At 41.1% G+C, this 11316-nt stretch overlaps 2 protein-coding genes across 3 annotated transcripts; one reads left to right on the forward strand and one right to left on the reverse strand.

The window, feature by feature from the left end:
* Positions 1-1817: 1817 nt before the first annotated feature.
* LOC146374950 (uncharacterized) lies at positions 1818-3301 on the reverse strand. The gene has a single exon (XM_084947670.1). It carries the CDS (start codon positions 3183-3185, stop codon positions 1998-2000), a length of 1188 nt encoding a protein of 395 aa, XP_084803796.1. The 5' UTR covers positions 3186-3301; the 3' UTR covers positions 1818-1997.
* A 2480-nt stretch (positions 3302-5781) lies between these two features.
* LOC146374951 (PDZ domain-containing protein 7-like) lies at positions 5782-10864 on the forward strand. 2 transcript variants are annotated; one of them, XM_084949386.1, is made up of 6 exons: positions 5782-6260; positions 6570-6659; positions 7033-7278; positions 8153-8290; positions 8422-8596; positions 9004-10864. In XM_084949386.1, exons 3-6 carry the CDS (start codon positions 7089-7091, stop codon positions 9272-9274), a joined length of 774 nt encoding a protein of 257 aa, XP_084805512.1. In that variant the 5' UTR covers positions 5782-6260; positions 6570-6659; positions 7033-7088; the 3' UTR covers positions 9275-10864. The 2 variants fall into 2 exon arrangements, with proteins under 2 accessions (XP_084805512.1, XP_084805511.1); XM_084949385.1 differs by lacking the exon at positions 5782-6260 and having other exon boundaries at positions 6308-7278.
* Positions 10865-11316: the final 452 nt, after the last annotated feature.

Below are 11316 nucleotides of genomic sequence, written 5' to 3' on the forward strand. Positions count from 1 at the left end.
CTGTCTGTCAGCGCAGATTATTCAAACTGTTTTTAAAATGTGACTAATTTGTTGTCCAAAAAACATTTCCTCGAAATTTGCAAAGTTACTGATTTAAAAATATATATTTTCAAATTTTTAGCTGGATGTCAAACATATGATAGACTCTTGAGCACATTTATATAGCAAAATTCACAGTGGTATAACCATAAAAGATGCCCAACTGGGCACCAATGCACTCTAATGCAAGCCTTTAAACTGTATGCTGATAAGTGCATAAGTATACCTCAATAGCTGAAAAGAGTCTGTATCCATAATTTGCGGATCTGCGGATTTGTTTTTAATGTGGCACTTTTTTCACGAACTGCAGATGATGAAATCCTCTTTATTTGAGAAAGTGTCCCTAAGCTATTGCTGCTCATACTTACTGAGTTCCCTAGCTACGTCTTTACTGTGTCAGTAAACTTTTTGAACAAGAAAGGTATCGTAGCTTTAAAGACACATCTTAATTGAAGCAAAGGCAAAAAATTGGAATAAATTTTATGTGGCTGTTCATATTAAATCCATCAAAGAGTGAAAATCCAAAAAGCTGGAATGCATTTCCAATCAGCTTTTTTTTTTTTTTTTTTTTACAAGAAGTGTAGCTCATACACTGCAATAAATGTATTCTGCTACATCTGCTAATGAGAGAACATGTTTTTTCATCATAAAGACTGTGATATGAAGCATCGTTAAAGTGTCACTTCAGTAATGCTGCTGAGAGAAACAAGTGTTGACTCATTTTTTTTTTTAAATAGATGACTTAAAACACTAAACTCTAATTTCAAAGGTTTATTTTAAGTTTAAAGAATATAACAGCTGGTAAGACAATGAGTTTTGCTTCTCACTGTCCGTGTTATGTTGTAGTATCCATTATCATGTATGCTACTTTGCTCTGTGGACTGTAAAATGTTTCATTGTATTCATGAAATAAACCAGACTTTCAATGTCTGAATCTTTTACCATTTTTCTGCTTTTATTCACCCAAAGTTGACAAAACCCACAGACATCTGGAGTTATCTCACTAAAATGTGGAGCAATCTCAGTGTCTATAGATGCTTTTACCTTAAACACAATCAGCTGACTGAGAGAAATGTCTATAGTCCTCACTTTGGTCATTATGAATGTTGAAGGAGATTTGTTCCATAGACACCTTATACTAGTGTTTCCTACACTTAATCCAACAGTACTATGTTATATTTAAATCCAGATTCCTTTTATAGTGTGCAGTGAAATTTGTTAAACCATCGCTTAATGGGACAGAAGTACAAGTTGCTCTTTACTAACACAAACTACACTCATTGGCAGCAGCATAGGCACACTTAAAATTTCTTCTGAAATTTTTGTTTTCTAGTTTAATTTATTATACTCAGTTTTCACTAGTCTTGCTGTATCAGCTCCCTGGTGTCTGTGTAATTTAAACAGCATCCCAAACAATTTCTGATCATTAAAATAACAAGAAGGCTAATTTATAGATAGAAGTACACAGCTAAAGACACTCTCATTTTTGTGTGGTGTGACAGTATATTTTTCTGTGATTTTATGCACAGCTGAAAGGTCTACAACATACACCATCCTTATAATTCCCCAAAAGGTGGCAGCATTTCTACCTCCTGAAAGCTAAATACTTATGTTTCTTTAACAGGTTTCAAGGGGAGTCACAGTCAGTCATATTTAACAAGTTTTATTACCTATTCATTAGTCTGTTTATCCACTGGTTTTTAGTTTATAGAGAAACAGGTTGTATAATTGTGCTTTCTCATAAAATGAAATGCTTATTTAGTTCTGGTTTTGTTCAACTTAATTTTTTATTATGATACAGAGAAAACAGATCTTCACATAGAAAGACCTGTCGATGGACATGGCAAATGGAGGTTGCAGGGGTAGGGGGAGAAGGAGGGAAGAAGGGGGTAGACAAAGGGTAGAGGGAGGTGCAGGGAGGATCCGGGTGGAGATGTGGAGATGAAATGGAGAACCTCCTACACTTGTCCAGACTCAGCAGCCTGTTCCACTCTCATCTCACCAGAACGTTTCTTACTCCTGAAAAACCAGCTCCAGCAGCCTGTCTTCTTCTTTCCTTGCGCTTTTTCTTCTACTTTGCCGTTTATCTTTTCTACCTTTTCTTCTTTCTCTACACTTTCCTGGTCTTGTTTTGGTTTTTCCTCTTTCTTGCTTGACTTCCTCTTGAAAAAGCTGGATCCTTTTTTCTTTTGCTTTTCTTGCACCTGCAACTCATCGTTTTTCATCTCCAGTGTGTTATTTTCTTTGAGGTTTTCATTGTCTGCTTGAATCTTCTCAAAATCTTCCTGCAGTTTGTCAAATTTTTCATCCTCTTCTTTGCCCTTTTGTTCAAGCTCCTCTTGTTTCTGCCTTTTCTGATCCTCCTGGATTTCACTGTTTCTGCTTTGCAGTTCTTTGTGAATCCTCTCAAGTTCTTCATATTTTTGCAGGTGTTGGATCTTCTCCTGAAGCATTTCTGTGCTCCTGTCCTGGACTTCTTTATGCTTCTGCTCTAGCGCTGTATATTTGTCTTCTACCTTTTCCTTCTCTTCCTCCAATTCTTTATTTCTGTCCTCCAGTTTTTTCTTCTCTTGCTCAATTTCTTTATTTTTGTTCTCCAGTTTTGTCTTCTCTTCCTCCAATTCTTTATTTTTGTCTTCTAGTTTTGTCTTCTCTTCCTCCATGTCTTTATTTTTGTCCTCCAAGAGTGCCTGCTTCTGTTCCAGGTCTTGACATTTCTCCTTCAAATTTTGGACTTCTTCTGAATGTTTCTCCCTTAGAAATTGCTGGTACTCATTTTCTGCTTTAATTCTTGAGTACGTGTCTGACAGCTTTTCCTTCAAGTCATCCAAGTCTAGCTGCTTCCCTTCTAGTATTTTGTTTTCTTGTTCTAGCTTTTCATTTCTTTTCTCCAGTTGCTTGTATTTGGACTCCATTTCTTCTCTAAGAGCTACAAGCCCATCCTTATGACATAAATTGCTCCTCTCTACCAGAAGACCGTTTAGGCGACTTCGCAGTTGGTACTCGCTCTCTCGTAGACGAAGGTTTTCCCTCCTGCAGTTCTCAAAAGCTTTTCTGAGACCATTGTATTCACCGGGGGGACCGTACTGCCCACCGCAGCGAGGAGGAGGTCCTCTGAAACGCGGTTGATGGATGTTTTGAGACATTGCAAAACAAACCAACGCAAGTAGACTGATGTTCTTCTTGTTTTTTGAAGACGAGTGGAAAAACTTTGCAAAGACGAATTCAAAACTTGTTTAAATATGTTCAGAAATGTGGCGATGTGAACGTCTAACCGGCGAAAACACACTAAAGAAAAATACCGAACACTGTGGTTACTTGTTGCCCGTTACTGTGGTTACTTCACTGTAACAAACATTAACACGTTCTATAAGCAAATTACGCTGAGACATCGCGTTCTGCTAATGTCTATCACGTGACATCAAATAGGATTTTAAAGAAAACACGGGTGTATTTTGCCATTTTCAATAAAGTTTTAATTTCTTATTCTTCAACATATTTAGGATCCTTCTTACCGAGTGTTTATGTCGCGGGTGTAAGTTAGAAGGGTACGGAGTCCCTCTGATGACATGGTCCAAAAATAAGTAAATTGTGGCCACAAAATACTACTTGTGCCCACGAAATGGGAATAACGTGCGCACGAAATGCTAATTTGTAGCCACGAAACACTTGACAGATAACCGTGATCCTTCCCAGGCCCTTGCAGTTGGCTGACAATAAAATCTATCCCGGCGTCCAGGTCTGTAAAGCAACTGGGCTCTCAATATCCTGTTTAAACGTCTCTCCGTAATAATGGTTCCTTGCATTGCCAGGTTTTTCAAAATGCATTTGTAGCTCATTCCCAGCCTAAAATAAAACGCAATCATACCGTCTCTGTCCATGGTGTATAGGTTTAGCCTGCTCTTATGCTTGTGTCTCTACGCAGCTGTCCAGGAATTGTATCAATATGATGTGCGCACGTTATCTATTTCATTGCCACAAATGCGTAATTCGTTGCCACGTTATACCCAATTCGTGCCCACAAATTAGCATTTCGTGCCCTCGAAATAGTATTTCGTGGCCACAAATAAGTATTTCGTGGGCACCTTATACTACTTCGAGGGCACGAAGTAGTATTTTATGGCCACAATTTATTTATTTTTTGGACCATGTCATCAGAGGGGCTCCGTAGAAGGGAACCCCTTCTATAACAGGGAAAGTAACAGGGCGTGATCACGGAAACAGAAGACGTAATACCCAGTTAAAATAGTCAATAAAAATAAATGAACTTTATTTACAACACTAAAACTGCCCTGATCAGGGGAGAGAAAACCCCCCATAAACCTCGGCATACTAAAAATATGATGATGCTCAGTCCATGAGCTAAGTCCCCAAAGTTCCCGATCAGGCTACGCCACACTTCCACTTATTCCACCAGTGGGAGCCAGGCCGACCGCGTCCTTCTTCTTGTGGCTGCGCCTGCCGCCACCCATGGCTCTCCTGCTGCCACACACGTCTTTCTGACCTGCCAGAGCCTCTTATTGGCCGCTGCCAACATGGGAGGCCCGATTGATTTCTGTCCCCTGTGCCCTCCAGGTGTATCTAATTGGGGAAGCAAGGGGGGCGGAGTCTGTCGGGGAGAAGTCCCAATAAATGGAATAAAAGCATGCAATACTAAAATACATCCATCCATCCATCCGCTTCCACTTATCCTTTTCAGGGTCGCGGGAGCCTATCCCAGCTGTCATAGGGCGAGAGGCAGGATACACCCTGGACAGGTCGCCAGTCTGTCGCAGGGCCAACACACAGGGACAGACAACCATTCACACCTAGTGACAATTTGGATTAGCCAATTAACCTATCCCCACAAGCTGCATGTCTTTGGACGGTGGGAGGAAGCCGGAGTACCCGGAGGGAACCCACGCAAACACGGGGAGTACATGCAAACTCCACACAGAAAGACCCCGGCCTGATGTTGGAATTGAACTCAGGACCTTCTTGCTGTGCGGCAACAGTGCTAACCACCGCTGCCTAAAATACACTCAACATTAAAACGAAAAGCATGCAACCACTCGATAATAAAAATCCTTCTTCATAGGATGGCATTTACATAAGGTGTCCAAGGTCGATATTTCAGAGAAAAACGTAAATGAATCTTTGTATTGGCAGTAATAGTGCAGCACCGAAAAATTGCCCCTTGTGTGTTTGTTTCTTCTTCTGTTGTGGCCAAAAGTGGCAGTACAGGGACAGTAAATATATCACATTAAATGCTGGCATTCAGTTAAAAACCAGACATGAATGAAAAAGATACACAAAGATTAAATGCAGAAAATAATATATTTATGATGAATATACAATATAATTGTACTCCGAGAGCAGAAACAGGTTGCAGCTCTGATTTCAAAGTTTTAAAATGATTTTTACACATTTCAGCTTTTGAAGCAGAACATCATTTTGACATGAAACCTGGAAACATATTAAGCGTTACTAAGTCTTCTGTATCCGTTCTGGCATTTTTAATGAACCAAACTGTATCCAAATTGGTTCGAAAGTCAACGACTTATGACGATATTTAATTGAATATAGGTATCTGCCTCCATATGGCGCCTCGCTGATGCGTTGTTACAGCGCACAGCAGCAACCAGTGGGGCATGCACGTGTTTATGTAGGCCTATCTGTGTTGTGTAGATGTAATAATGTCAGATTAATAATAACAAACCAGAAATAAAGATAAATATCTTTTGTAAAAGATAAATGACAACTTCTGTTTTCTGAAAGCCCTGTTAACCACACTTACAACAGTCTCCTACAAAACTGCTTTTGAGCTGGAGACCCACATGGATGTGACTAAACTAACCACCGGGTGGGGTTGTTTACCCATCTTAACGGCGTGGCAGGAGGATCAGCTGCTCCGTTTTCCCCCGCCTTCATCTCTCTCCAGCTCTACCAAAGTCCAGTAGCACATTAATAAGAAAGTTTACTCGAGGACACGCTGGAGAAGTCTTGAGTGAGTGTTATTTTACTGTTTGAGTAATCAGTGTACTTACTCATCTCCAGCCCCAGCGCTAGTGGCTGCACAGCTGCGGGTGGGGGCTTATGTAAAAGGATTACACCTCTTAAGACAATAATGGTCACCGGGAGAACAAATGAGGTGGCATTAACGCTCCGGAGGTGTCCCTTAATGCGTCAGTGAGGCGGACCAGCTCAGTGCGAGCGCAGCCAGCGCAACATGGACACGGCAGGTAATGCTAAAATTCTTTACTTTATTTTAGACTCAGCAAGTCGAAGATATGAACAGAATTAAAGTCCACCTATAATTATGCCTCCCTGCAAACTGTCGCTCATATAACTTACTGTCAAATTAGACCTGTTGGTTATATGCATGCTGACTGAGTTGCTGTCCATGGTGCTGATTAATAGACGGCCACGGGAGTTCAGTGAGTGTTTCTTATGCTCACAGGTCAATACTGTGTCAGAATTAAAGGATTTCATTGTCTATTCTTCAGCTCTGAGGCCACATTACTCATCACAACATATTCTTTTCACAACAGGCCGTTTAATTAAACATGACCAGAGGGGAATCACCCTGCACTGCTGACTTCTCTGCAGACAGCGGGCACCGGGTACCCTGGTTTCGGAAGGTACAGAGGACACTGTTGGATCACGCCAACATCTTTGACTTATAAGACCAGGATTATATCTGAGTGTGAGAAAATCCCTCTCTTCAGTCATGGAGCTTTTCTTTTAGCCAACTTTTGTGTTTTGTGACTTAGCCGTGTGGCTTCAGCTGAAGTCAGAGGTTTTTTTTCAACCTGGTTCCTATTTTTAAGCTTTATCTACTGAATGAAACTGATGTCACTTGAGATTAGGGATGCTACCAGCAGCTTTTTTACTTGCCTCCTCCAGTGGGGTTCAGTTTGGACAAGCAGGTGCTAAAGTGTCCATTTTACAAGTTATTTGTCCCTCACTGCCTTTCCCCAAACACTTGGCTCCATCTCTGCCATCCTGACCTAGGACTCCACATATCCTCCCGCCTGGATGACTGAGGGAAGAGTTTTTGGACACTTACCATGGCTGACTCCTTTCAAACTCCAGCCTGGAGGGAGATGACAAATGGAGGGGGGCACCCCCACTTTAAAAACGGAGGTCCGAATGGGGGTTCCCACAGCACCACACGCTACATGGTGAAGAAGCAGCGCCACAGACGCAGGTCCTCCTCACCCATGGGCAGGGTCATCCTCATCAATGCACCTGTTGATGGTGAGGTCTGGTCCCAGTAACAGTCTTCTGCTACCATGGCAACACAGCAACTGGCTGCAAAGGTGTATTCAGGACAATCAGTGACACAAATATTTGTCTAAAATTAATTCAGAGCAAGCTGATATACATATGTAAAATACTGTGGACAGAGTTAATCTTATGTGTTTTTAAGCTAAAAGTGAATGAGAACTGAGTTACTAAAAGCTTTTTTAGTCAACCTCTTTTCTATTTTTAAGCAGAAATACAAACAATTCAAGTATCTGAAATGTAAAATTTTGGTAGTCTTCTTCATTTTCAGTGATCATAAACTGAATGTCTGCAGTAGGCTTTGCTCATTTAAGATGAGACAAAAAAGTTGTGTGAAGATGTGAATTTTGGCTTTGGATATTTCTGACATTTGAAAGACTGATCGGCCAATATTTAATTGAGACAACATCAGAGTGATCAACACAAATGTTAATTAATGGTTAGTTGTATTCACAGTAGGCACCACCCAAGTTGTGCAAAAATTATGTCAGTTAAATAAAGTTGCTTTCAAAGATAAGCCTATATAAATGCATTTTATTTGTCAGTTAACTTCATTAGAGTCAGTCGACCTGTGACCTGAAAAGTTCATAAGGATGAAGTTTTTCATTTAAGGTTGATACGTATGTTTTAGGTTTAACAGTCAATAGGTTTGTTATCAGTAACTTTTAAATGTTAGAATGTTTATTGTTTGTCATTTATTGTCTGTTCTTTGTAAATGAGTTTTTTTCCCATCAGCTTTGAATTTTCAAATCATATTTTGTTGCAAGTGTCCCAATCCTGGGAATACTTGTGGGTCACACTGTGCATATTTATGGTGGACTCATGTCGGTGTTTTGTGTGTTTGCAGGAGGGGATGACAGTGAAGACATTCACACAGTGACAGTAGATAAGAGTCCAGATGGGCGTCTGGGTTTCAGTGTCCGCGGGGGCTCTGAACATGGACTCGGCATATTTGTCAGTAAGGTGCAGGACAACAGCCCTGCAGGTTAGGAAGAAGTGTGTGTGTTCATCAGACTGTCTATGTAAATGGTCACGACAAGCTTTTTTTCCCAGTGTGCTTACACGTGGGAATGTTGTCTTCTGGTTTTTCATGCTGAATTCTGCCTGTGTCTGCAGCGGAGGCTGGGCTGACTGTGGGTGACAAGCTGGTGGAGGTGAACGGGGTCAGCCTGGAGAGCATCACCATGAGCAGTGCTGTGAAGGTCCTGACAGGAAACAACAGGCTGAGGATGGTGGTGAGACGGGTGGGCAAGATCCCCGGCATCCGCTACTCTAAGGAGAAGACCACATGGTGAGGCCAGTCCACTCAGCAGGGCTGGAAACTACCAAGATATCAAACATTTACTGTAAAATATTGACTTCTAATAACTGTATTTTATGATGAAATACTTATTGCTGAATATGTAAGAGACTACAGCTTTGGAACTACTATCACTGACCTTTGTGTGGCTCTTGTTTTGTGAAGTCTTGTCACTTGACTGTAGCTCACACTGGTTATCTTTCTTTTGGGATATACAGTATCTTGGTTTCATGTGGCATCAGTGGATTGATTACTGCTGTGACCTTTATGGCTACTTGATTATCTGATACTGACACACCCGAATTCAGTGGACAGAGAGAAAGCAGTTTATATGAGTGTTTTCATGTGTGCATATACAATATGTCTCCTTTTGTGTGTGTTTATGTGTGTGCGTGCAGGGTGGATCTGATTCACCGGCGGATGGTAGTGGAGGAGAGCGGTCGTACCCCTTCAGAGGCCAGTTCGGACAGCGCTCTTCGCAGGATCGTACATCTCTTCACCACGTCAGATGATTATTGCTTGGGCTTCAACATCAGAGGAGGAAGAGAGTTTGGATTGGGAATTTATGTGTCTAAGTATGAATACAAACACTGTTTTTTTGTTTTATCCTTCGGAAAAGGTAAAAGCCGACAGGTGTACAGTCGAGCGGGGACCCGACCTATTGTTTAAGGTGGCCGGTATCGGCTCTTTTTATAATTCCTCGACAAGGTAAAAGCCCTGCAGATGTACCAGTCGAGCAGGGTATCGCCTATTTTCTGAAGTCTGAAGTCCAGACCCATCTTGGCAAGTTACACCGGAGCTCAGCAACTACGTGCCCCACCCTCATTGTTTTAAACTTGCACAGCAAGGTGATGCCCTGCAGGTGTATCGCCCCCAGACTTATCGGCCCACCATCTATTGTTTTTGGAAGCCCCCCGGTCCTATATGAAGCGTTACTCAAAGCGTGAGACCCTCGCCATTTCGCGTCAGGACCAGCGCCGGTGCAGACCATTTTCTACCCACACAGAGCGTTTCTGACTGGCTGGCGTTGCTTATGCATAAGAGAAAAGCAACAATACAACGCGGTTCTCTGCTCCAAGACATCCGCGGTCCTTTCACACGGTAAGCATGTGTGTTATAGCCGGCGCTTCATAAATGTCTGTCTGTCAGCGCAGATTATTCAAACTGTTTTTAAAATGTGACTAATTTGTTGTCCAAAAAACATTTCCTCGAAATTTGCAAAGTTACTGATTTAAAAATATATATTTTCAAATTTTTAGCTGGATGTCAAACATATGATAGACTCTTGAGCATATTTATATAGCAAAATTCACAGTGGTATAACCATAAAAGATGCCCAACTGGGCACCAATGCACTCTAATGCAAGCCTTTAAACTGTATGCTGATAAGTGCATAAGTATACCTCAATAGCTGAAAAGAGTCTGTATCCATAATTTGCGGATCTGCGGATTTGTTTTTAATGTGGCACTTTTTTCACGAACTGCAGATGATGAAATCCTCTTTATTTGAGAAAGTGTCCCTAAGCTATTGCTGCTCATACTTACTGAGTTCCCTAGCTACGTCTTTACTGTGTCAGTAAACTTTTTGAACAAGAAAGGTATCGTAGCTTTAAAGACACATCTTAATTGAAGCAAAGGCAAAAAATTGGAATAAATTTTATGTGGCTGTTCATATTAAATCCATCAAAGAGTGAAAATCCAAAAAGCTGGAATGCATTTCCAATCAGCTTTTTTTTATTTAATTTTTTTTTTTACAAGAAGTGTAGCTCATACACTGCAATAAATGTATTCTGCTACATCTGCTAATGAGAGAACATGTTTTTTCATCATAAAGACTGTGATATGAAGCATCGTTAAAGTGTCACTTCAGTAATGCTGCTGAGAGAAACAAGTGTTGACTCATTTTTTTTTTAAATAGATGACTTAAAACACTAAACTCTAATTTCAAAGGTTTATTTTAGGTTTAAAGAATATAACAGCTGGTAAGACAATGAGTTTTGCTTCTCACTGTCTGTGTTATGTTGTAGTATCCATTATCATGTATGCTACTTTGCTCTGTGGACTGTAAAATGTTTCATTGTATTCATGAAATAAACCAGACTTTCAATGTCTGAATCTTTTACCATTTTTCTGCTTTTATTCACCCAAAGTTGACAAAACCCACAGACATCTGGAGTTATCTCACTAAAATGTGGAGCAATCTCAGTATCTATAGATGCTTTTACCTTAAACACAATCAGCTGACTGAGAGAAATGTCTATAGTCCTCACTTTGGTCATTATGAATGTTGAAGGAGATTTGTTCCATAGACACCTTATACTAGTGTTTCCTACACTTAATCCAACAGTACTATGTTATATTTAAATCCAGATTCCTTTTATAGTCCATCCATCCATCCATTCGCTACCGCTTATCCTTTTTCAGGGTCGCGGGGTGCTGGAGCCAATCCCAGCTGTCATAGGGCGAGAGGCGGGGTACACCCTGGACAGGTCGCCAGTCTGTCGCAGGGCTAACACACAAGGACAGACAACCATTCACACTCACATTCACACCTAGTGGCAATTTGGATTATCCAACTAACCTATCCCCACAAACTGCATGTCTTTGGACGGTGGGAGGAAGCCGGAGTACCCGGAGGGAACCCACGCAGACACGGGGAGAACATGCAAACTCCACACAGAAAGACCCCGGCCTGATGGTGGAATTGAACT

Source organism: Perissodus microlepis, chromosome 13 (genome assembly GCF_051167445.1).
Source record: "Perissodus microlepis isolate ML-2025 ecotype Zambia chromosome 13, ASM5116744v1, whole genome shotgun sequence".
Taxonomy (NCBI): domain Eukaryota; kingdom Metazoa; phylum Chordata; class Actinopteri; order Cichliformes; family Cichlidae; genus Perissodus; species Perissodus microlepis.

What these genes read in the sequence shown, in the direction of transcription:
- LOC146374951 (XM_084949386.1), top strand. Translation starts at nt 7,089, where the DNA reads ATGGCTGACTCCTTTCAAACTCCAGCCTGGAGGGAGATGACAAATGGA. An exon ending in GCAGGACAACAGCCCTGCAG is followed by an intron (nt 8,291 to 8,421) that starts GTTAGGAAGAAG and finishes CTGTGTCTGCAG; the next exon opens with CGGAGGCTGGGCTGACTGTG. An exon ending in TCTAAGGAGAAGACCACATG is followed by an intron (nt 8,597 to 9,003) that starts GTGAGGCCAGTC and finishes GTGTGCGTGCAG; the next exon opens with GGTGGATCTGATTCACCGGC.
- LOC146374950 (XM_084947670.1), bottom strand. Translation starts at nt 3,185, where the DNA reads ATGTCTCAAAACATCCATCAACCGCGTTTCAGAGGACCTCCTCCTCGC.